Genomic DNA, 26,380 nt, shown 5'->3' on the forward strand with positions numbered 1-26,380 from the left:
TCTGTCTAAACACAATATATAAGATGGCAGTTCCAAAGTCTCTTTGCTATTATGTTTTGCATCTCATATTAAAGTCACAGTCTTGTTGTTATTCAGAATGATGATACATTTCTTTACCTGAGAAAAACTTAGCAATCCACCCTTCCACCCAATAATATCAATCGAATACTGCCACTTCCGTGTAAAACCAGGGCACACAGTTTCATTATCTCTCTGGTCTTCCTAATCTACAAATTTTTGCTTTCATTCTCAGATACAAGCTTCCTGCCTCTCTCATTTGCGTTTCAGATCTATTTACAATAATACCAATAATCATCATATCATCATCATTGGGAGTGGACGATGTTTTCTCTTATTAAATCTCTAGATATTAACTCCCATAATTTTCAGTGTCTGCAGTGATTTCCCAAATCTGAGGAAGGTGCAAAAACATTTTTACTTGACAATAATGTTATAAAATACGTTGATACTAAATTTTGAGCAACCTTTCAAAATGCTGAATAGTGATATATTCAAGAAAGGTGAATGAATTTGAAGCATTCTATTACATAAGTCAATCTAGCATTCACTATAACAGATAATAGATTTATAGTTTTACTTTGTTTTATCTGCTTGAAAAAGTAGCAGGAATGTAAAACACTTTTTTTCTGCCCAGAACATATGCAATCATCATTATGTATTTAAAAAACCCAACCTGCTGATTATAAAATAGTTTAAATAGCCCCAAGTGTCCCTGAAGAGCTACTGTGTGCTGTGTAAAAGCTGAATAATCCTCCCCATGTCAGAAGGTGACTCTTCAGCTGTTCAGGATCATGAGCTGATGTACTACCACTTGTAAAAAAAATATTCAAAACACAAGAACATACAGTTAGGTAAAGATCATTGTGATGGTCTTGGAATTAATCTGCAAGAACTGACAACACTGAAGCCAATCTATCAAGAATGAGTAAAGAAACCTTAGCTTTTACTTAAAACCAAAACACACAGAACACAGCAAATTCACACCAAAGTAGGTTCAATGGAAATATTAAATTTTTACATCCTATTTGGCTCATTTTTCTTTTACAAAGATAGTTTAGAAAAAAGGAATATGTTCAAATACACTTTAAATACATACTGAATGCACTATTTATATAACACCAGAAGTGCAGTTTGTGCAAAAGTACTCCAAACCATTATTCTCAGTGTTCTGAATAAAATACTTTAACTTATTTATGAAGGCACATTGATAGAAGAAAAGATGTCTCAATCATCTGTGTTTCCTTTAATCAACAAAATAGGGGAATTCGCTTTGGCCCCTGTGCTTAGAAAAATATTACTTTGATTTTCAAAATCTCCTTTTCTGTAATATTTACTCCCAGTATTTACATGGTTGTTTCTTCCCATTCAAGCTCCACATCACCTGCAGAAGAAACAGATATATTAAATTAGCCTACCTTGTAAACAAATAGTAACTTATGGCAGATAACTGTTTTTCACTGATTTTAAAAGATCTTGCATGGAAAAACGTGGGGAAACTTTAGCAATGACCATTATTGTGAGGGGGAATAAAGAGCAGCAAAAGGCTAGATATTTATACTTTTAAAGCAAAAAATGCATGTCAAAGGACTTTTTTGCTGCTTCTCAGTCTGGAAAAGTCATTGCACCTGCTGTGAAAAAATAATTTGGACACAGTCTGTATCTCCTTACCTTCCATGGCATCCAGAGAGTCCATCTTTTGCAGTGCTGAATAATTTACAAAACATAAGGGCTGACTACTTCCCTTGGTTGTCAACAGATCCAATACACATTGATGCAAAAATATATATTGTGCCTGCAAAATGTGAATTTAAAGATGCTTGATTAGAAGAAAAATCTACTGGTAATACCAAAAAGGCTTTATCTTTTTCTATAACACCTAGAAAATCTCAAAGTAACTGCAGTTTAACTCAGCAATCTCAGTACTTTGGTGACCATATTGTATATGGCTGATCCGATTTCAATTATTATGAAACATAATGCTTTAAATTTGCCAAAACATATTAATCCTTATGAATAGTAAAATATATGAAATTAGACTGACCATTACTGAGACTAACAGACTTCTCCACAATTTTCTGTGGATGTTTTTAATATGAAAAAGCATTTTGCCACGAGATGCAGGCTGAAGAAACTGAACCACATGAATGTAATATCTAGATAAGAAAAATTTCCTCTTTCTACCATAGAGAAAACCAGCAGGGTGCACTCAAATGCAGAAGTTCAAGTAAAACTAAACCTATATGTTCTATGAGATTGCACCAGTGCTAAGAGCAAATCAACCCAGTGTTTTGAGTGACAGTTCCCAAGCCTCACTTTTAACATATGACAACACAAAGAGCAGGCAACTAAGGTTAGTTTGATACTTTTAAGGACATAAAGTCTGAAAAGAAGAAAACAAAATAAGGAAATGTAAGAATGAAATAAAGGAATGAAAATAGATAGAAATATAATAAATTGATTAAACATATATTCACATAGGAAGAGTACTGTATATGTAGATGCAGAAAATAAGCCAGATACATTCAGATTGGAAGAGACCTCTTGAGACCACCTGGCGCAACAACCCACTGCTCAAGCTGGGTCAGCTAAAACATTTTGCCCAGGACCTTGTTGAGATGGATTTGGAATATCTGCACCAAAATCATACTCTTACCCTTGACTTTTGCACGGGTAAAAATATTTATGTAATTTTTTGGCTCAATAATTGCTGTTTTGTTTCAGAACACCCATCAATTTGCAATTCAAGTATCTCAGATATATGAGAGAAATTTGCTTACATAGATAAGAGTTACTGCCACAGCTCCAGAACTGTGGGTAATTAAAACAGCTTTTCACAGGTCCTCTGAAGCATGCAGCACCATTACACCTTTCAATAACTTTCTTAGTGAAATAAATGCATGACATTACTTCAAACCAGCCCTTGTATTTGGCAAGAAGATAAACTTTGAAATATTTGCTGAACAAGAATGAATTTCTAGAATGAAGGTCTTAAATTTCAGTGGTGTTTAGATTGGTTATTCCAGTTCAGAATGCAGCCTCTGAAAGCTCTGTAATCTCTTGCAGACATACAGCAACTTCTAATGATGTAGAAATAAAAATATTTCTGGGTTTGCCAGGGGAGAGTGAAGCAGGCTACCTGGGCTATTTATGTCTAACTAGATATTTTCTCAGTTAGAAACAGTCTTAACTATTCTCATCCATTGGTTACAGTAACATATTGTGACTTTGTTAACAAAAGGAATATTATTTATTATTTTGAAACTATAAACAAGCAAAATACAGGTCTAAGAGCAATCAGCTTTTATTTATCTTACTCATAGATCTTAAAGACAGTTTGACTAAGGGATTTCTATATGAGTTCTGGGAAGGAATTGCTCCTCTCTTTTATATCTTATGTGCTGATCACATAGAAGCTGATTAATAGGCAACTCAACAGTGTTTTATAAGAGAATTCTCAAACAGCTTGACTTTTGAATCTACCATAAAACTTTACAAGATTGATTCCCTTTGGGCAAGTTCTGTTGCTGATCTGACTTTTGTAGTCTTGCAAATATGAGCTAGAAATGACCTGGACAGAGAACAGGCTATCTCAGAATTTTGCAGCTGGCATACAGATGAATACTTGATTTGTTAGAAAATCTGAACTCTGACGCCATCATCTTGTACTGCATTTTGGTACACCTTTTCCTAGCCCCTGCCAAAACATTCAAATGAAGAGATACAGAAAAATTATGTATGTTTTAAAAATATAAAATGATATTATTGAATGTCTCACTGTTTCAAGATTTTTTTTTTGTGAGTGCTCCCATTAAATTGCCCTCCAGCCTTTGATTTATTTCTTGATGATTCTACTTCTAGTCAAAAAAGTAAAACAAGAACCAAAAAGTATTCCCAGAATGCATCATCACAAGAAAGTACTGGCAATTGTTTAGTTGCATCAAAACTTCAAAAGGGAAAATTTAGAGCACATGATATCCAGACTGCACCTTACAAGATACATCATGTCAGAATAGCACCAGAATGTTCCATAAAATCTTTTGAAGAAGTATTAACTCAGAATACTGTGTATTCTGACTCACTTTTTGCATATTCTGATGTGACTTGGAATACCAGAATTTCATTCCAAATGGAGCAAGTCTCCCTATATTAAAATCAATTTAAATCCATCCGCCATGTGGAAGTTCATCCTGAAATGACTCATCCATACTGAGAAGTTGGTAAGTCATGCTGTGGACTCTAAAGCTTCAGGCTGCCCTGGGTTAGATCTGGCCAGCAGGAGAGTTATGCCAGAAGCCTTAGCCAAACAAAGCTGCTTTCTGCTCCCCTGGGCATTTAGGATCAGCTTTAAATTCTAATATTATTTCTTTACATTTCCTCAGAATTCCAGATGCAGCAGAAGGAAATCTTCCTTACTTCCTTCACTGACTACTGTCCATACAAAATAAGTTCTGGAAATGTACTTTTTCTAGACCCAAAACCCACCATTGATTTTGAACAATTTGAAATCTGTGATTAAGTCTATTCATATGTACTATTTTATTTGAAGTGATTGAAAAAGAATCAAGGAATCAATAATGAGATGAATATTTTAAAGTTTGGTGGACTATGCCACATATGCGTACACAAAAAAAAATACACTAAAGAAGTAAATTAAGTCAAATTAAGTAGAGAGTGAGAAATTATAATTTAGGTTTTAAAATAAATAGCACTATTTTCAGCATTTGTCAAGACTTTTCTGGCTAAGTGCACTTAGGTAGATACAGACATTATACTTCCACAGTGCTTAAAATAAATAAAAGCAGGATTTGGTAGAAAATGTATTATACAGAAGATTGTTATTAGCTTTATAGTCCTGTTTTGGAGATCATGCGAAGAGATGACTAATTTTTCAACAACAGAGAAACAGAATGGGTAAGTCTTACCAGGTTTTGTACCATACACATCCTTTCACTTCTTAGCTCAGCTACAAGTCCGTAGATATCCACAAAATCATGGTCATTTACATGTTGGGTTAAATGGTCAAGTGCAATATAAACACCTGTTCTTCCAACACCAGCACTGCAAACATGATAAACAAGATAAAATAAAGCTTTTATGTTAATGCTTTCAGCATTTTCTTAGAATATTCTGGATAAATTGTTTATTGTGAAAAGAAAAACTCTTCAAACAAAACCTAATTTTTTTTTCAGTATTTACATCTTGTGAATTTCTTTCTGAATTGGATCAAGTGAAATCTGTATTTAAGCCATTTTCTAATTTTGATTTCACATTTTCATAATTTTTGATTTCTCATTTCCATCAGATAAATGAGATATTACTCATTTATATGTTCATATGACCCAAACCTGTTTGAGTGGAAAAAGAAAAAAGATCTTACAGCTTTTCTGTGAGTTTTCTAGAGCTTATTAAATGAGAGGAAAAAAAATCACAAGATTTTGTGAAATCGCACTGTAATTCTGTAATACTTTTAGTATTTGAGACAAAATAACATGGGATCTAGCAAAAAAAATTAAAATAAAATGCTTTTAAAAGGAGGATGAGTGTGCAAGACATGCTGGTAGGTAGTGTTTTGTTTCAGGGTCTTATAATGAATAGGATTGTTTCCAAATGACTATCAGACTTCTCTGCAACTGGTGTAATAAATGCAGGGTATATTACTGCAGATAATCAAGAGATGTATAGCAGAATTCTTGAGTTTGCAATATCTAATGAGGAAAAAGTAATGAATGAGTTTGCTGGATATGAGAATACACAGTAATACTTTATAACCATCAGGAATTTGAGCACAGGGGGAGTATCAGGACCATGCTGGCCCCTTTACATATCTCCCTTCTGAAAAGAATATAGGGTTCCTGGCAAAGAGTCCTCACTATATATAGGTGTCCTGAAAACACGAAGACTGCGTTGGTCTCCACTGTCAGAGTCTCTCTGGCCCTTGCATTAGAGGGAAATGTTCATCAAAGACAGCAATATTAAATGAGTAAGGCTTTACTACCCTTTGTGGGTGGCACCCATAGGATGCTGAGGACAAATAATAAGAACTCCCATACATGATAAAGTGGAAAAGATTTGTAGCATCAGAGCCATTTTTCCCTTCCACCTATTTCCAGACCCACACCAAGTGAGAATGGGGCAAAGGCTCAGTAGCAGACCTATGAGTTCAGATCCCTTTTATGGAGCATGCCCACACGTTCAGTGGGAACACTGACCTGCACAAAATACAGGTCACACTCATTGGTTTCCTTAAGACTTAGGCCTCCCCACACACTTACCCTTTGAAACAGAAAGGTGTTAATGAAACCAGTGGAAACTACGACAACTGAACACCTTTAACCACCAGACCATTTATTTAAGAGCTTAAATATAGGTTTTAACTGTTTACAGGCATCCAAGTTTGAAATCTGGCCTATGCAAACCCTTATTTCTATTTGGAATTCTCAGTGGCTTCAAATAGTTTCTTCCTTATGATATGCGACATATACATTTAAAATAAATTTTTAATACTTGCTTCTTAAGAAGTAATTTAAACCAATACATGTCATTTGCTATTCCTCTTCTTATGATTAAAGAGAAAAATGGAGAAAAATCCAGCAGTACTTTATGGTAAATTTTGGAGCAATTATTTCCCTGACATCACCTCAATGGATTTCCATAAATGCCAGAATAGACATTGGTGTTTTACCTTCTAGAAAGGAGTAAGAAGGACTGCTAGACATTGGTGTTTTACCTTCTATAAAGGACTAAGAAGGACTGCTAGAGAAACGTTCACCTCTGTCCATCCTAGAATCATTACTGTGCACTTAGCCTCCATGGACGTTCTTCTGGCAACTTCCCTGTGCATTATTATTATTATCAAATCTACCAAATGATGATTTGGTGGATGTACTTACCTGCAGTGCACCACCATCGGTGTGTTATCGTGTGCTCGACTTGCACGGATGAGTTTTACAAAATGGATAAATGGTGCAGTCGTTTCGGGGACTCCATGTTCTGGCCAAGAAGTGAAGTTACACTGCCGCACCATCATGCAGTCTCCATGCTGAAAAATACATAATAATGCAGTTTTTACTGAATAAATGCTATAGAAGGGTCAGTAAGGTACATGTAACCTTCTCAGTATTTTCACATAAAAAATAAAGTTAGAATCACCTAATATTTATAAGATTACTGGCATGAAGGGATAATTTGCTGTGCACAGAAATTCTGGCACATTTTTTGAGGGATGGCATCAAGTCCATCTTTCAGGAAATATTAGTGTTTTCAGTAGTGACTCTTCATTTTACTTTAGACATTATATCTATAATTTGTAGATTGCAGGTTGAAATTTCTATGGCTCATTTAGAAATTTAGTGAGTTGGGATGACAAATTTGTTCAGGAAAAAGCAAACACACTAAGAGTGATCCAATGCAATAAAGGCCAACACACAGACTGGGTGAACACAGATATATTTTCTTTCATGCTCTCTCAATGAGAGCAGCAGCAACAGTAACCTCAAAAAAGAGGTTATGATCTAATACTTCAAAAGATTACTTTTGAAGGTTGTAAAAAATGAAAGAACGGGATCATGCCAAAGGCCTGTCTTCATCAATATGCTCTTTCCAACAGCAGTCAAGAAAAAATGTTAGGGAGCGTTATAAAACATGACAACAATGTAGCTGTAGTTCCCTAGAGTATCCCTTCCATTCTTAATAGTTTGTGACTTGTGAACTGCCTCAGTGAGAGGACAGTAAATGGGAATTTAATAGTACTCACCAATATTTTCTTCTACTAATTTATATAGATTTTTTGAATCCCTGTAAGTTTTTAGCCTTCACAATATCCTGCAGCAAGGAGTACCACAGTTTAATCAACTGTTGTGTAATGAACCAGTTTCTATTTTTTCAAATTGCTTTTGAACCGAGCACTTGCTTCTTTCATATTGTAAGAAATACTGAAAAATGGTGAACAATTCTGTGTAGCAACTACTTTGCAGTTGTACTATTGTTTTTAAACTGATCAACATAAAAATGCAAGAGAAATTCACAATGGCAATGATTTTGAGTTATTTGCTTCACATATGCTTTTTATCTTCACCAGAAGATCATCAAGCATTCACTCATTTGTGAAAGGACGTACAATCTTAAAACCAGCAATACAGCAAATTTAATGACGTGCTTATAAAGGGCATAGCTTCTTGTGCAGGGTGGTTCAGCTACACTAAATGGATCACCCAGTCAATTCAGACTATCTTCTTTTCAGCCCCATCCTTGTTAACACGCGTGACTTGGCATTTCACTGGAATTCAGTTTTATTCTAAATAGTTCTTTTTCCAGTCTTGCTTATCCATGTTCTATTTTTAGCAGAAAAAAAAAAGTTTATCTTCTCTGAGTCATTTTTAAATGTTCCATTTCTCTGTACTATGTGCACAGCATATCCCTATGGGGTGACTGCTGAGACCAGCCCTCACCTGCTGTGTGCCCTTTGTCACAAGCATATGCCACAGGATGGTAATGCCTGCATTAGCACAGCCAAATTCAGGTCCTAGGATCTGGCTGCACTACTTTCAACACAGATCATTTCTCGGAGTGCAAAAGAAAACTGACTTAATTTTGGGTCTTTAGTCCCAGATTGCTTTTTGAGCCCACCTCCTGCTCCAAGTTAATACTGGGTTATATTTTTCCAACACATGAAAACTGTAGTTGTGGGGTCATGACAAAGGTGAAGATCTCTGCTGTACCCTGCTCCTCCTTCCCAGCACAAAGAGTAGGAGTAATACTGATGATTCTCATTCTTAATGGGTGAATCTCCTGGGGGTGGAGGCCAATGGCTGGTGGTACAATGCAAAACAGCTGCACCAGAGAATCTCGCCCTTTAATCTGAGAGGGATACATTCAAAGGGATTCATCTGATCTCAGAATGGTTAAGATTTCTCCTTTCTAGAACAGACACCAATGTGTCCAAGTAGAAACTTCACCTCCCACCAGAAGTTCAGTAACCTCAATAGGCCCTTCATAGCATATTGGATAAATATCTGAGCTCTTTGTGACAAAAATTCTCAGGAAATAAAACATGAATGAAAATAAAATACAGGACAACCAGGCAGTACAATGCATATGCACTAAAAGATTAAAAGAAAAATATTGAGGAAGTAGTTGGGTGGGAAGTAGCATATCTGATGTTCTTTCAGGTGTTGTATGAATTTTTTTCTATCAACTTCTAGTGTTGGCTTACCCTTTCAATTTTTAGGTCTCTGATGGTCCAGTCTATTTGAATATCTTCCATCAATTTAGTAATCACTATATCCCCAAACACAGTCACTGGTTTATTATCTTCTGGCCAGTACTGGTGACATCTTATCTGCAGAGAGATGATTACTAAATAATTAACAATTATCATGTTATAATCTTGACAGAAACTACATACAGAATTTCCAATTATGTCAAATGCTTTTAATCAGTTCACTGGTAACTTACACGTCCTTTTTCAAAACATTGTGTGAGCATCACAAGTGTTTTAGCTCTTGTCTCCCACACCATTCTCCAGAAATCACCCACTGTTCCTGGTAATGGTCCCTGAGTTGCAATAAACTCGTTTGGACATAAATAGCCCTAAGAAAGAGAAAATGTTTAATACATAATGGTTGGCAAGGAAACAAAAGAGTTTGCATGTGAATCATAGCTGTGCCTGTATCTGCCATGCCTAAGGCTAAAATCTTGTCAGACCTACTAAGCGAATTGGCTTATGCCTCAGTAGTCACTGCACGGCAGGCTGCCTTGGAAAGCTAGAAGAGAAATGGCTTTTTTTGGTAGTCCAGTTATGAACCAATACTCTACTATAGTGTGGGAAGTGCCATGGTAATAGAAATGCATTTAGCAGAGATATTACAGGGACATCAGGTCATCATTTCCCATTTAAAAGTACCTAAGCCTTCATATTATACTTACTGCAGATCCAGCTAGAGGCCACCAAGAACTGAATCAAGAGGTGGCCAACACAGGAGAATCAAATAGTGCTAAGGAGCATTGGAGCCAGGGAAACAACTAAGGAGCAGTCTGAGAGCCAGTGCAAGTAATACACACACTAATGACCTTGTTCTTTGCTGATTGTCTGGGATCTGCTTGGGGCTGAAGCTCATTGAAATAAATGATCTCTAATTAAAGGTCCTCAAGAAACCTACTGAAGGTGTTGACTTTTATTTTAGTGTTGGCTTTTGCTCTTTGGTTAATTTATAATTTTGTGTAAAACTTGGGAAGAAGGAAGTTTATTGAAAAAATCTATAGATGCTCTGAGTGCATGGTTTGACATGGATCTGGTTCCTCACAGAAAAGAAGTACACCTACAGGAACTATTATGTACTACACAAAGTCTAAAATAACAACAATAGCAATAACAGCAATAAATTTATGGTGCAGAACCTGCAGTTTATAATATCACAGTGTTCTGCTTATTGCTCAAAACAACTGACACAGTGGTTTATAGCACCACCAAAGCTTCTTGTTGGAATTATGGCCCTATAATTCACAGCTGCCTGTTACTTACTCCATCTATAATATAAAGAACAGGTGGCAGTGGGAAAGTATGTTAATCCTCCTTAGTTTAAGAGTGAGGTGAGAAACTGTAATTCAGGGATGCAAAGCTCACAGTTCAGTTACTGACTTTGTTTAACCAATGAAAGTCAAAGTAGCGGCGGAGTTCCCATTTGTACAAGACTTCTCTTTTCCTCTCTTTATGGAGAGGAGAAGCGTGCATATGTAAACAGGCTTAGGTAATTAGATATGTAAATACATATATTGCCTGTTTACAGATATATGCAATCATATTTATACATCAACATACACGAAAAGTGAGAGCATATAAAGAGTGAAACTTCAGCCTTGAGAAACCATAACATTGGAATTGTCTATTCACTGATGAATGGTCATCCAAAATGTATGCACACAAGCAAAATCTCAGCAGGGAACACTCTGTAGCTGGGTTTTGCTGCAGCTTTTTGGAAGTTGCTGTTAGTGTTCCCTGCCTAAGGTTTGGCCTGTCAGTAGCAGGAAGAGTAAAGACTAGACCATGCTCCAAGATGCCTCTGCTTTCCTTAGCCATTCTGTGCAGTCCCAGCACCAAGCAGCATGGTTCTTCCTATCTGCTAACTCTCAGAACAAAGACATGGTGGGAATAAATATTGTTTGCTCAAAGAAAGGGAGATCTTCTCAGCTCTACTACTTATTCTCTGTAATATCTCTTAGTTACCTGCAAATAACCATTTCCACTTTCCTTTGTGCTGTCTGTTTTGACTACACTCTGCATGTCTCGCTACATGTTTGAAAAGTCTTTAATGTAAATCAAGTCTTGAGCTCACGTGAGATCACCAGCCACTGCTAGAAGAGATTTGATGCATAACTATAATTCACACTTTGAGCTATAACAGGACAAAAGTGAGATTAAAATATAGATGAACAATTTACTGAGCACAAAATAAGAAAATGGGAAAGTCTGTGAAGAAAGATGAGGATGAAAAATATACTATTACTTTCTTCTTCAAGAAGCCTACTTTCATTTTCCTCCATCATAACTTTCACACAATAATAAGGAGCATGCCAAAACTGTTAGCCATTTCTATGAAAGTTTTCAGTTCAGTTATCTTTGCATTGTCCTATTCATATACAACAACTTTAACTGTTGAATCAAGACACCAAATAACCTATCTAAACAATTTACCTCAGAGGGAGTTCCACTGTTGACTTTTATGAAAATGATATAAAATAATTTATAAAAAGCAACTTGCTGGACACAGTTTTGATTATTATTGGAAATCATTGCTCAGCAATGAAAATGAGATATATATTTTTTTAACTTGTAATTTTTAGTGCCGTGGGACTTGAACAATGTCATGGCAACAGTGGCTGTAGTGAATGAAAGAAAAATTAGAATCCTGTTTTTGTTGCAAGTTATTTTTTTAATCTTCTACCAGAAAACAAATACAGTAAAAATATGAGAGACTTTCTACTTACAGACACATAGCTGGCATTAATGTAGTCAGATCCAGGAATACCAGCATCAGGCATCAGCTTTACTCTGTTGTTATTATCTATCATGGAAGTAAAGTCTAGTTAACTAAAAGATTGGTTCAAAAACCATAAACCATGTAAAAAGTGTTCCTGGAGTGCTAAGAAATCAAAAATACTATTATTAGCAGTAACAATATTTGATGGAGTAGAACATTAATTACAAAGGTAATTTAAACATTTTCCATTACTGTATGGTCTTTCTTCAATGTTCCAGACATGCTGCAGATAATACTTTTTAATTTAGTGGTGAATGAGCCAAAATTTCCAATTTGATGTATGTATGGGAGGATTCTGTACCTAAGAGGAGTCTGTGTACTCCAAGCCATGCTGTCCTAGTACACACAATTTCTGTGTGAATAAGAGGGCAGGGTCAGGGATCTGAGAGTTTTTTCCATTTACTTGCTGCCTAGGTCACTGAGCCAGATTCTGGCGCTTTTATATAGTTTTGGGGGTTTTTAAATATAAGGTTAAGTCATTATTTTTAAAAAAAAGTAAAATGTTTAGGGTTTCTGATTTGGTCCCACAGCACATATGCAGAAAATACAAAATCCAAGAAATATATCATGTGTGTAACACCAGAATTTTGGTGTTTGGTCTTCAACTTGGTAAAGAACATTAGAATACAAAGTTAAATATTTATGAAACATATCTGCTTATGCCCTATTGTCTGTCATGAAGATAAATTTTTAGTGACTGTGACTTAGAATACGTCTTGAACAAGGCAGCAGATAGCAGGAACAGCTGCTCTGAAAAGTAAATAGCACAGAATGTAGCATTATTAATTAATGTAACCAAGGAATGCTATGCACTCCATCTCACATCACAGCTAATGCCTAAAATAATAATGACATTTCTTGTCTTATTAACTGAAAAATGAAGCAGTGTTGAGTATAGAGAGACAGACTCCTGTCTCCTGTGATAATATCTAGCCTGGGCTTATAAGTTATCATACAGTCACTCTGATCTTCTGTGGAACCTTTGTAGCACATGTACACATACCCACAAGAAAGCAAATCCAGACTCCTGAGGTAGCTGAATGCACAAACATGTGGATTTTATATGTTTAAAAAATTACTTCTTACTAAAGGGAGGGGAAAAAAACCAATGAGGAAGAATTTTAAAGAGTTTGCTACATGGCTTGAATTACAAAGCCAAGAAACTATTGAGGCTACAGTTTCTTGCACCTGCATATTAAAGCTTGTGAGAGCAAGTTAAAAGCTACTTGCAAATAAAACTGTCTTTAAAAAAACCCGCAAAGTAAAGACGGATTACTTGACAGAAAATGATTTCATAATGTGGACTTGATTGTGCTGCTATTTCAAAGACAGATCAAACAAAAATACACTTGCATTCCAAATATCTGTTACACTATTGAAAGTAAAGAGCAAAATGGAGGAGTTGGTCAGTAAACACACATACATGGCTTTATGTTTGGGAAACGATTCTTAGACCTGTTCCAAGGCAGATCAGCATCTGTTGAAGCAAGGTCTTCAAGAAACTTGGGAAGTTCCTGCAAAGGAATAAATGTTTGTTGGAAAACTTTTCCGCTTGACTTTAAGATATGGCACAATCATCCAGTAAGTAGAAAAACTCCACAGTTTTGCAACAGTGCATTTCTAAGTACAGCTGGAAGCATTACAGAGCTTCCCGCCACACTGTCAACCCCAGTTAAATCAGCAATGTTAGATGCAGCACTGCAGACAATGCTGTCAACTTGAACAATTAAGCTTACATGAACTTTCACCTTTAAAAGCCTGGATAAAGTCAGTCTATCACATTTTGTAGTTTTCTGATTTTTTTCATGAAGTCACATGCTTGGTTACCATGCCCTACTGATTCAGTCGAATAATGCCTTTTCCTGACTGCTGTAGTTTGGGAGTGTTTGTGGTACAGCATGAGAACTGATGAGAATTCAATTAAGTTGAGACAACTGGCAATTAATTATTGTTCTTGGGACTGTTTGTGAAAGGGGTGGGAAGAGCTATTTTGGGTTGTACTGCAGCTTCATAACTGGCCATTTGTTCAATTACTGGAGAACAGAGATGGATAAATCATTCATGCTGAGGAACTTATTTGATGGGGATGTTTGTGTGCATTAACAGGTATAATTTACAAAGTTGATTAAAAGAGTGGCGACAATTTCAGACCTTGTTAATGAAGAAAATGTGTTAAAGTGATGACTTTGGTGTTAAGAGAATAGAAGATACAGAAAATCCAGAATTCTAAATACATTGTTAATTTCAATAGAATTTTTCTTTGTTTGACAAATGTTATTCACAAGTCTGTTTTTTATATCTATCTATCTATCTATCTATCTATCTATCTATCTATCTATCTATCTATCTATCTATCTATCGTATAAATTAAGAGGTCTACTTTTTGCTTTGAATGAGAACAATACAAAATTTTGCTGAAATCCCTTCAAATTTGTCTTTTAATATTAGCAGTTACCGTCTGCATGGGCTACTTCCAAAAGTTGGGCAGATAGCCTTACTATGAGGCTCAGTATTAATTATGCCCTTTTGCCAAGGTATTTGAGGCAGTCTGTCTTTTATGAATAAAATTTAATGGGAATCTCCTAGCAAATAAATAAGAGAGGAAATGAAAAATGGAAAACCAGGACTGTTTTATTTCAGTCCTTTTCTCTCATTGTTAATTCAAATATTTTGTCATCCTGGTGTGTAAAACACAGTCAAAGGTGGAGATGTTAAAATTCCTCTCATTCAAAAAGCTGAAACTCTCCCATAAAGTTTCTGTCATTGAATATTTTCAAGAAGGAAGGATATACACTAAATGCCTATTTTGAATAACGTTTTGGGCTATGGAATCCAGTGTCACGTGAACTTTAACTTCCCTCATTTGCCTCACTCCACTGAATTTTAGCTTGCCAGTAAACTACTGTAGAAGTAGCACCCTTATACAGCACTTTGTAGTAGAGAGGAAATAGAGAAGCAGATATTATTATTTTCATAAGCATGCTTCTATAACCAAACAAATGCTCAAAGGCCTCATACCAATTCTCTGTGCATTAATAGGGATTTCAGTCTTATCTATTATTTTCATATTTAGGGGAAGAGTATTTGGGTTCCCAGACTCAGCAACAACTTGTCACAGAAACCATGTTTCTTTGCAAACTCATAAAACTTTGAAATAAAACATTGGCATTTTGTTTACTGTAGTACATTTGTGCCACTGGTGACTCTTTGAAGGACTTCAGTTTTTTTACTCATGAGCAGAACTTATCATAAATCAAATATTATACAAGTACTTCTGTTTAGTAATTTGCCAGTTATTAGAAAAGCATAAGTTCCCAAATGTATTGAGAGACACAGGAATCAGCCGGAAAGTTGGAAGTAGCTGCAAGTTTGAATAGCAATGAGGTGATGCCCATCATTAGTTACTTTGGCTCCCTATGGTTTCTTTAAACTTGTCTTTTCTGACAATAAATCGATCCAGGTCCATTCTGAAGTCCAGATTCCCTTCTCATCACATTTACACACAGGTCCTGTCCACCAAGATTGAACCAAGACTGGTCCCTGAAGATGCCCTGGCACCGAAGTTTGGTCAGTCAGGCAAATTAGACAAAACTGGGAATGTCCATGGATTACAAGAGTAAGTGAAATAGAAAGACTCACATTCATGCTGGAAAACTCCAAACCATATTTGTTGTCCACAAACTGCCCATTGTAAATTATCCCTAGTCTACCAAAGCATATCTTGGAATTGTCCAGGAAGACTGTTAGGTGAAACAGTCCAAATCCAACACAGGGAATATACTAGCAGTTTATTGGTGTAAATTATCATATCCTCATATTCCGTTCCCAGTAATCTTGAATTAACTCTTCCAAAGACAGACAGAGAGCCCAAGCAAGCTCAGCACTATGCTGTTCATAGAACCATAGAACAATTTGAGTTGCAAGGGACATGAACATAATCTAGCCCAACCCCATGTTGCCATGGACAACCTTCCTCCAGGTCTGACTGCTCTAAGTCCCCTCTAACCTGGGCTTGGCCACTTCTAGGGATAGGGCATTCACAGCTTCCACAGGAACTTGTTCCAGTTTCACCACTTGTTATGTGCTTCAGATATGAGTTTACATCATGTTCAAGGGTTTATGTCTTAGCTAATCTTTCCTACACATGTTGCAGGACCCTCAGGTCAAGTCATTTATGTAAAAGTAGAATTATGCATGAGGACAAAAACAACACAGATCATGAGGTCTACTTGTTTATTGCATGCACTGCTTGTTCCTCAGCATTGTCATTACCAATATAATTTCAAGTGTGCTGCCAATCCTATAGTTTATCTGTTAAAACATGTGCTACAAAAAACATAGATAGACTAATTTTGAGGGACTGAACATGCCTTCAAATTCTGCCTGCCCTTGGACAAGTCATCTGGGAAGATATCACTACACTCTGAAACATGGCAGCTGAAGGTCAGAGAGTAAAAAGACTGAAAACTTAAATGACATATAAAACTGTCTATTATAGGTTGACTATATACATTATTTTAAGGAGACCTCAGCTTCTTGTATTTCTCTAAATTTTAAGCAGATTGCAGACTGTGGTTTGATAAAACACTATTGTTTAAGATTTAAGCTGTTGCAATGCAGTAAGGCTTAGCCAACGTGGGTTGCACCTAAAGAAAGTAATACTAGGGACCTTCTAGTAATGAATGTTAATATGTCAAGTGTTACTGATATTGAAACTTTTCATCTGTTCAGTCATGCATAATGTAACTATAATCATTTTTTGGTCAAGTGAAATAACACTTCTACTTTATTGCTCTGAGAATTTTATGGTGCTTTTTATCATTAAATCCAGACAAATTTTACCTAATGAGCATAGCAAAAAAACCTGTAGGTAATACCATTAATATTTATACACTTTTGTTAGTGCTTTCTTGGAAACTGAAATATATCTAAATATATCTAGCAAAAGAAAAGCCAATTGTTAAGTTTTCATTTTTGTTAATCCAACTGGTAAATTATTAATGGTAAATTTATAAAATAATAAAGTCACTGGACACTGACAAATTTTTTTTGGGCGAACGACTGTATGTGTTAAGAAAGATAATGATGATAAAGATTCTGAAATAACAAGAAGTTATTGTTGAGAAAAAAATATGATAGCCATAAAATATTACTTAATGAAAATAGTGAAAACTTTGAGATTTAAATTTGGAATTATACATGTATTATATTATCTGTAATGTATATTTTGAGAATGAGGCCCCTTTCAGAAATGCAGGCTGGCTGTGTTCATCTGCTCATGTAAGGAAATGGAGACTATTCATTTGGAAGCTATTCTCAAGAGCATAAGAAATATGCCCTATTACGCGTAGAGGAACAAAAGCCAAAGTACCATATACAAACCTTTGACTTTCTGCACCAAAATCTATGAAAGAAAAACATCCCTGAGTATGACTGAGGCCTGAAAATTTTACAGAATGTACATTAACTCTCCTTTTGGAGTCATCAACACTCAGGAAAACAAACATATTTATAGCAGTTAAATACACCTGTGTATATGTTAGAAAACTCTTAACTTGTTCTTAGATAACCTACATATGCAACGCTAGATATGTAAAAACATAAATATGGTGGTCTTGAAATGTTGGAGACTAAAGATCATCTTTGGCTGACACTAAGATGAATAATTCTGACCAGGTTGTAGTATAGGCTGCAGAATCAGTGTACTGTTACTTTCTAAACAATCAACCTGGTAATTGGGTATTGATTATCAAGGCCAGAGTCCTTCATGGCCTTGCCTGCTTAAAATGGACGTGAAATGTGACACATGAAACGACTGAAGGTCTTGCGATGTTGTGACAACTGCTAGCAACATACCGAAAATTCTTCCTGAAACTTTAGGTTGTTGTTTGTGCAAAGCTCTTCAACGTGTTGTAGAAAGGATTTCTTGCTTATTGGCCTGAAAGTAAAGGCAGAAGAATTAGAAAACCATAGGGAATATCTTTGTCATTCTTTATATATAACTGTAATTTATTAATAAACAATATTTTCCAGTTCAATGGAAAATGATACTTATAGGCAGAAAATTAGAAATTGCTTACAGCATGCTTATTTGATTTCTTTTCAATCCCTTGAAAGAGAAACATTTTATCCCCTTGTTGTTCCCCCTCACAACATTTTTAATTTTGCTAATGTTAACAGTACTGTAGGCTGTGATTGTTTTTATAGGTAACAGCATTTCAAGCGAGGTTTTGACATTAAAGTAAATTTGTTATTGCATTCTAAGGTACATAATACTTCTTTGTCAGACAGAAAACATTTTACACATTGCAAGGTTTTAGACATATAAAATATTGCAGTGACCTCATTCTCATAATGACATGGTTTTTAAATCCTGAGGAGTTTAAATAACCCTGTATTACTTCCCAAGCTAAAACACAGACATGCAGGCTTCACCCCAGAGAGAGAGAAAGCATTTCTCCAGTTACCATGCAATTAGTCATGCTTTTATGATTTATACGCAGCTTGGAGCTTTTTTCTAACATTGAGGAAGGAACCACACATTAAGACTCACCAATGAACACATAACGTAAAAATCTTTAGTAAACTTACTTGATGGATTTTCTATAACTAAGCAACCTGAAATAGAGATCTTTGTTAAATGTAGCAAGCTGAGAGTTAACCAATGTTGTGCATTTTAATAGGTTCTAGATTAAATACCATGTACCTAAAGATTGATTTCTCTTATGGATTCAAATTCAGATACCTTGGGTGATTGTCTTTATTAGTTCTTATCTCAGGTATCAGCAGATATGAATTACATAGTTACAGTTTCTGTCATTTTCTTTAGATCACTTACAGTTCTCTGGCCTCATATGGCCCTGAGAAACCCATACTTGCTGCACACCACTACACACACATTGACAGGCTTCATTTTGCATTCTTGACCCAATGTCATTCTCCTAAAGGCCAGTTCAGAGCATCAGGGTAGGATCAATCTGACTGAACACAGACGCCTACTTCTCAGTCACTCTATATTTCTTTTATAATCAATGAGGAGAAATAGGTGTAATTTCATCTCATTTGAAGCAGATATCTAAAATGAGTCACAGATGAGTCATGATACTGGTCTGCCTCTACAGAAACCACAGCTGTGGTTGTTTTCTAAAGATTTTAAAAATTAGTGTCCTGGTTTTATCTTCATTTTTCACATGTTCATGGCTGGTTTTGTATATGTCAATTTTTAAAACTGTGATACATATTAAATCTTTAACTTGATCTCACAGCAGGTTTCATGAAGGTGAAACATGAGCATCTATACTCAGAGGACTTTCAGATGGCCTTGAAACTTGGTCAAAATTGCCTCTGAATGGATTTAGAAACCAAATTTTGAGCACTCAGACTCAGAAAGCTTGTTTAAATGACCAAGTAAAAAGTTTGTAATAATTCAGTTCTAAAGATAACCCACTCCTTCAAAAACTCTGACTACCCGTTTTATATGTCTGTTCCTCCAAATATACATCCTTACAGAAAATATTACAAAAAATGTTCTATAGTACAAAGTCTACTGTATTGCCTCCATAATTTTAGTAGAGAAAGAAAAATGGCTTTAAAATATTTTATTAAATGATTATTAATTATTTAAATTTTAATTGAGATAAAATGAAATTAATGGAATTGTTGAATAATTTATTCTTAAGCATCAGGAAATTTAATTTCAAAGCTATGAAGAATGCCTTTGTGGTACATACTTTTTTAGAGCAGTTATCCTGAAACAAAGCAAATTGGCTATGAAAGCCTCACTAGATCAGTCTCACTGGAGTTAAAAGTATTCACAGAAATAAAGGTGCTTACTAAGAAGGACAACTGAAGGACAGCTTTAGAGTGAAAAAGAAGGCAATAAGATAAGAAAGCATGCCACTCTATTTATTCAGAATGTTTAGACATGTAGCTTGGGCTCATTGTATCACACAAGTTGTTTGCATTATGTGGTAGATGAAACTACCTTCTAGTAATATTGGCAGCATTATAGAACTAAAGATTCCTAACAAAAATAAGGACTTTCAATAGCTGTACCAAAGTACTGCACACAAATAAATGTTTGTCTTTGACTAGAAAAGAAGCATTTGTAGGCTCTTTTGAGGGGTCAAAATTATAAGCAGACTTTGAAGGCAAGTTCCACTTCTTTTTCCTTTGAATTCACCTATCTTCACCACAAAACAACAGAAAAAACGTCTTGTCTCAGTTGACATTCCAGTAGTTTTTCAAATACTCTCCTCTCACATTTTTAACAATGAGGGGTTTACTGCACATAATTTGCAGTAAGAAAAGCAGTTTGGTCCTTAGGAAATTAAAATTATTTCTGTGCTGTGCATAATCAATCCAGGTAGGTAATTCAGTGTTTCAGGGCTGAAGGCACATGGATCCAACAGTATAAGTATACTTTTTGTTTATACAGTTTTATACTGTAAAAGTCTAATTTTTGTTTAAGAAGCAAGGGATCTATGGCTTGACATTTTAACCTATCTGTAGGAATTTAAGTGATTTTTGGAACTACTGAACTGTCAGACTTTTGTCAGTAGCAAGTGCACATAGCAGTAGCTTGGCAGCTCATAAGATGATTTACTTTAAAGTGCTTATAGGAAAGTTAATGTCTAACTTGTCTGACTGTGGCAAAGGTGTTGGCTTTGCTGTGTAAGGACCTTCAGAAGGCATGAATTTTGTGTTCTCACTAAAGACTTCCAGCAATTCTCAATTTCAACATTCTTAGGCCTAAAAAATAGTATTTTTTCTATGTCTCTTGACTTGGAATACATAGTAATAATCTTACAGTATTTTGTCAATGAACAAATACTCATCTGTATGTAATCTTGTTCTCCAGATTTCCCAGTGTTTTGTACAAAACTTAAAATATTAATATCACTAGATCTTTATGAGCACAATTCAGAATCAAGCCATGAAGTTGAAAATGTCCTTATTTCAGCTGGATCATTTCAGATTCCCACTTGCTTGACTTTGATATGAGGAAAGAAAAACATTCTCTAAGATAAAGAATGCTTTATAGCATTAAATCTGATTTTCTTTTAAAACAGTGTATTGTTTCATGTGTGGGGTTTTTTTGAAGACTATCAAAAATCTGAATCCCACTCAGATTACATATGATAGAGCTAGAAAGAAGCCATTTATTTGTGTTGGCAGTGATAACTGAAGACATATTGTCACACAGACTCAGCTTTCTCTCTGGGTCAATCATCTGAAATCCACAGGGAATTAAAACTTCGTCCAACCAGAAAACTACAGAAATTACTATGTAGGCAAAAGGCTTAACTCATAAGCACCACTGACACTTCCTAGGACCAACAGAGGAACTAATTTTTAACAAGTTAATTGAGAGCAATATTGAGCTTAACCCTTCCTACATATTAAAGGCCTAAGGAAAGAAAACACATGCTCATTTCTTCCATTGAATCAGGACACATAGATCCACAAACCTTGTTCTCCTGGAGCACAAACTTCAGGAAGCCTCTTTTTGATAGCTAATTACTAAAGGGAAACCTGCTAAAGAAAAAGACAAGGCAGAAGCCAAGCCTATTCCTACTCAAAGGAAGACAGGTCTGTCTACACCAAGTATCAAGCTGGTCTATAGGAATAAATGTGTCTGCAAAACTGTTACCTCAAATATAGACACCCATTGAATGCATAGTATATAGGAAAGATGAGATCAGACAATCCTTTTCTTGACAACACTTTGCCATAAGGAGTTCTAATTACCTGGTATTTGCAGGGGCTACAGTGGCTGCCATGCAGAAATATTTCTTCTGACCTCACTTTCTTGACAAGCTGTCTCACACAGAGTGAAACAAAAGCCTAAAATGATCAACCACAAGGCTCAACTTCTCAAGGACAGATTTTTAAAAGACAGGGATCTAAATAACTTCATCCTTGCTGTGGAAACCACTGCAAAAGGAGGGTGCCAGAGAAGTTGTCTCCTAGGTAAGCACCTGGAACAGGGAGGAGTAACTTGTATCTCACCAAACCTGGCACACACTGAAAATTTAGGGATAGAGTTTATTCACAGAAGATTAGTGTCTGCCTTGAAGAGTGACTTGGCAAACCCTGTGGACCTGTTCTAAGTCAGGCAAGTGATGAGTGCATCCAGTAAATATATATATATTCAGTGAGTTTAATGAAACAGTGTTTAATCCAGTTTAGATTGATGGGCTATGTATGTTTTGAACAAAGTTGTTTTTTACTGTTGTCTCACACCATGTCCACCATCATGGAATGCAATGTTTGTCCCAAACATTCAAAGTTATCATTTGGGATTCATAAAGAAGATCACATTTTCCACTAAATTCTGTAGGATTTAATTCCCTGCATGCCCTCTGAAACTACCTCCAATTGGTCAAATGCTTAAGAAAGACTTGTTGAGAGTGAGTGTATATGTACTAGCTAGAATTAGTAATTTTAGCCACTGAAGTTTGTCAATAATATTTTTAATGATTTTTATTATTTTAAAAGACTAGTATTGATTTTCCTTTAATTTCCTAGTCAAAAAAAAAAAAAAAAAGTTACCCACAAAAAAGTTTCAAAATTGTCAAAATGTAATGCTTGGCACTTTTAAATTTTTCTTTCCCTACTCAAATTGACTTTTACAGTGCAAAATACTTCATATTAAAAAATTATAAAAATGTGTGAAATATAATGTTTTGATTAACCTATACTGAACATTTGCTGAGCTTCAAGCTGTTGAATTTTTGATCTAAGAATGATGAAAAGTATTTACAGTCATATTCATACAGAAAATAAATTTTTTTCTAATTCATTGTTTTTCTCATGAGATACCAGCTGCAAAATTTTCTGAGAATATGAGCCAAGATCATAAGCTGCAATCCACCAAGTATGAGAGAATGTCTGAGGAGACAATGGATGAGAGACAGGCAAGAGGGATCTCATGGAGCAGTCCAGACTATTTTGATTCTATGGATGAACTCTGTCAGCTGCAAGTGTGTGCCTTTATTGATTTATAGTAGCTGAATAATATAATGTCAGAGTAGTGACAAAAAACCCTGTTTTCCAAAATACCCCCTTCAAATGAGCAGTGAATGGAGTGATTAGTAGCTAGAGAGAATAAATCTATATTGTCCTGTTTTCACCTAGGCTTTTCAAACAAACTCCCCATTGCCCTTTCGGGGTGAAGCTGGACCAGATTTCAGTTGATTTTCTGCTGCCTGAAAAATACAAACTTGCCAGTCTGGAAAAGGAATCTGCCCATCTGTGCCCTCCTCATACACTTGCAAGATGCCACGAAATGTGACACAGCGAGCACTGCAAACACAGCTGAGACAGCTGCCTAAATGCAGCCAATGTAGAGAGTGCAGATGCAGTGATGCCCATCTCAAACACATGGGAAATTTATGAAGGTTAGACTGCAGTCATCAGCATTAAATTCTGTAACTAAACATGCTGACATGTCACTGCTTTAGCCACAAATCATGAGAATGATCAGGTCAAGATCTAGGACTGTGATTGACTTCAGCATAGCTGTTCCCCAGTTGCAACAGGTACAAGTTCTTTTATGGTGCAACTGTGGAAGTCTAAAAACAGGAAACAAAAACATTTTAGTCATCAGGTTTTGCAGTAAGCTGCCTTGGTACTGCTGCCATGCTTCTGCCAGCTCCCTGTTACAACTCATCATTACCAGGAAAGATTAACTATATTAAAGACAGCACTAGAGACACCTAAAATGTCCCTTCTTGTCACTGACTTTACCAGAACAGAATATTACACATAGTGAAAGATTCTTAGAGGCTTAAAAAAAAGCCAAAATAAACTAAAGAATTTTTGATGGATAAAGCACATCCTGCCCCTCATTACTATATATATGTTATCTAGGAGTGTTCCTCAGGGCACATTTTCTGTCTTCCAGATGAAAAGAAGTCATGAATCCTGTCCTGAGGAGCTCTCAATTAGTGCCTATACTTCATCAGTTTGTCATAATGTTCAGCAAAGGACCTGGGCAAGGAGCCTGCTGTAGGTTCAGTGCCAGTGCAGTTTGAAAAATAATAATCCAAAATTTTAACAGCTCCATCCTGTGCCTTCCAATGACAGAAGTAGAAAGTCTTTGCTTTTGGCCATTAAAGGACAGTTGGAAAGAGGGAAGAGAAAAATAGAGATGGAAAGACATGGCAAATTGCAAACCAAAAAGTGAGACTGACTCATTAAAATAAGGATGATGTAACTAAAACTGCTGAAGCACTATCCAGTAAAGGTCTTGCTGTGCATAAATCACATAATGAAGTGTACATAAGTATGAAATATTACAGTTTTCAATTACCCTTTAGAGTGTGAGACTGTAAAAATTTCAAATACAGATTATTCAGACAGAAAAGTGGCAGAATGGTTCTGCAAACCAACAAAGGATTTGACTGTGTGGGTATGTTGCTGAGATTGCAGGAACATAGTATGAAACAACTGCAGTGTGAGTACAAAAGAAAGTTGAGGAAAAGACCAAATTTCTCTTAAGTATATATATCCTAACTTCCAAAGGAAAGAAGCAGCATGTTTCTTATGTCACATTTACACTGCTTTTGTTTCAAGGATAGGTTGTTTACACCAAGGCTATACTGCCATACTGTGTTATAATTTCCATTTAAAAATTACCCTGATTTATTTGAAAATAGTTGTGGGAGCCCATTAATTCAACATCAGAGACTAACAATATACATGATTTCACTATAAAAAATACCATTGTTTGCCATTAGAATATCTGCAAAGATTGATGCTTCATTCTGATTAGCTATATCATTTGCTATAGTATGATAACACACAGGTTAAGAGAAGAGAATGGAAAGCACACCGTGTTGTTTCAATAATACAAAAACTTACTGGATGACAAAAATCTCCTTGCGTCTAAAGAAAAATGAAGAGTATCTGGAAGTAAAATCCATTAACACTTTAGTACATAAACACCATTAGTACTATTCTTATTCAGCTAACAATGTGGAAACAAGGTAATTTTGAAAATCCATGGAGATAATTTATCTGAAGCACAGTTACTGCAGTGCATTGGCAATGGTTCTGCCTTTAGAGGATGCTTTGCACTGTTATTAGCAGTACTAAATTCTGCTATCTGAGCAAGTGCCCCGCACAGGACATACCCCAGCCCTTACATCAATGAGTTCCAGATGATTCCCAGTATGTTTTCTCATCTGTCACCAGCAGCCATTCTTGTGTGCTCTATTTTGAACAGGTTTGTACATGCAATCAAGTTACTCGGTACCACACACAGACATACACAAAAACCCCAGGTCAACAGCTACAACCTTTCATCTTCCAGCTATTCCTAGTCTGCAACAGTAGGATATCTGGCTACTAGGACAAGACTATTTTGGGCTTCTCGTCTTTAAGGAGACTGCCTACCACAGTGTTTCATCTGTGAGACAGCAGGGAAAATACAGACAGGTGAAGAACGTTCACCAAATATTTCTAACACAGTTGGATGTCGCATATTATTGATATCACCATTATATTTATATTATAATCATCATTGTATATTTATTTGTTGAATAATATTAACATTTCTGGAACTCAAAAAGCAATTCTTCTAATAAATATCTGTGACAAGATTTCTTGTCAGGTACAAAATGTGAATTGCTGCATGCACCTTAAATGAGTAGATTTTAGGATAGCCAGTGTGCTGAGCTCCACAGAAACCCAGATGTTATGCCAATCCCTTTTTCAAAAAAGACAAATGTTTTCAAAATGTCAATTAACGATGACAGATTTGCTCTTGAGCTAGTTGATTTGTTCTTGAATTAGTTGTCAGGGACTTCCAGGAGTCTGGCTGTTTCAGAAAGCTTGTGCAATTTTGCAGCCTAAACAAAAAATTGGGCCATTAAAAACACTCAGAAATTCTGCATGTTTAAAACATGTAACCCTTCTTTGGCTAACAGTTAAACAGTGATTTGCACTTAGATTTTTATCTTGTTGTAAAAAGGGCTTAAGATTAAGTGATTTTCTAAAAGCTAGTGAGAAGTGTCTTGAGGATGGAGGTCATTCTTTGAAAAAGGATCTCAGTGACCTGTGTAAATAAGAATAGCACAAACACTTCCAAACAAGCAAAGGTCAGAAAGGGGTCATGGCTACAGACCCTTCGGGCTACTGTTTTGCCTAAGGAGTATGCTTACCGTGTAAATCTCTCATCCTTCAGCTCCAGGTCTGCCACTGTGATCAGCTGATCCAGTTTGAATTTTGTGTCAATAATTTCAGCATCTCGTGGGGAGTATGTGCCTCCCTCTTTTTGCTTTTGCCGAATTCTAAATGGAAAATAACAGTGAAAAATA

At 35.8% G+C, this 26,380-nt stretch overlaps 1 protein-coding gene across 1 annotated transcript in view; it reads right to left on the reverse strand.

The window, feature by feature from the left end:
* Window positions 1–1,010: 1,010 nt before the first annotated feature.
* Window positions 1,011–26,380, reverse strand: part of PTPRQ (protein tyrosine phosphatase receptor type Q) — a 124,436-nt gene continuing 99,066 nt past the window's right edge. Inside the window, exons 52-61 of the mRNA XM_063154975.1 lie at window positions 26,225–26,353; window positions 17,913–17,994; window positions 13,480–13,570; window positions 12,004–12,080; window positions 9,475–9,609; window positions 9,233–9,358; window positions 6,912–7,060; window positions 4,944–5,079; window positions 1,690–1,813; window positions 1,011–1,402 (exon numbers count right to left, since the gene is read on the reverse strand). Of these exons, the coding sequence (XP_063011045.1) occupies window positions 1,365–1,402; window positions 1,690–1,813; window positions 4,944–5,079; window positions 6,912–7,060; window positions 9,233–9,358; window positions 9,475–9,609; window positions 12,004–12,080; window positions 13,480–13,570; window positions 17,913–17,994; window positions 26,225–26,353 (1,087 nt within the window). The 3' untranslated portion in view covers window positions 1,011–1,364. The remainder of the gene's footprint in view (window positions 1,403–1,689; window positions 1,814–4,943; window positions 5,080–6,911; window positions 7,061–9,232; window positions 9,359–9,474; window positions 9,610–12,003; window positions 12,081–13,479; window positions 13,571–17,912; window positions 17,995–26,224; window positions 26,354–26,380) is intronic.

This window comes from Melospiza melodia, chromosome 4 (assembly GCF_035770615.1).
Source record: "Melospiza melodia melodia isolate bMelMel2 chromosome 4, bMelMel2.pri, whole genome shotgun sequence".
In the NCBI taxonomy this organism is placed as follows: domain Eukaryota; kingdom Metazoa; phylum Chordata; class Aves; order Passeriformes; family Passerellidae; genus Melospiza; species Melospiza melodia.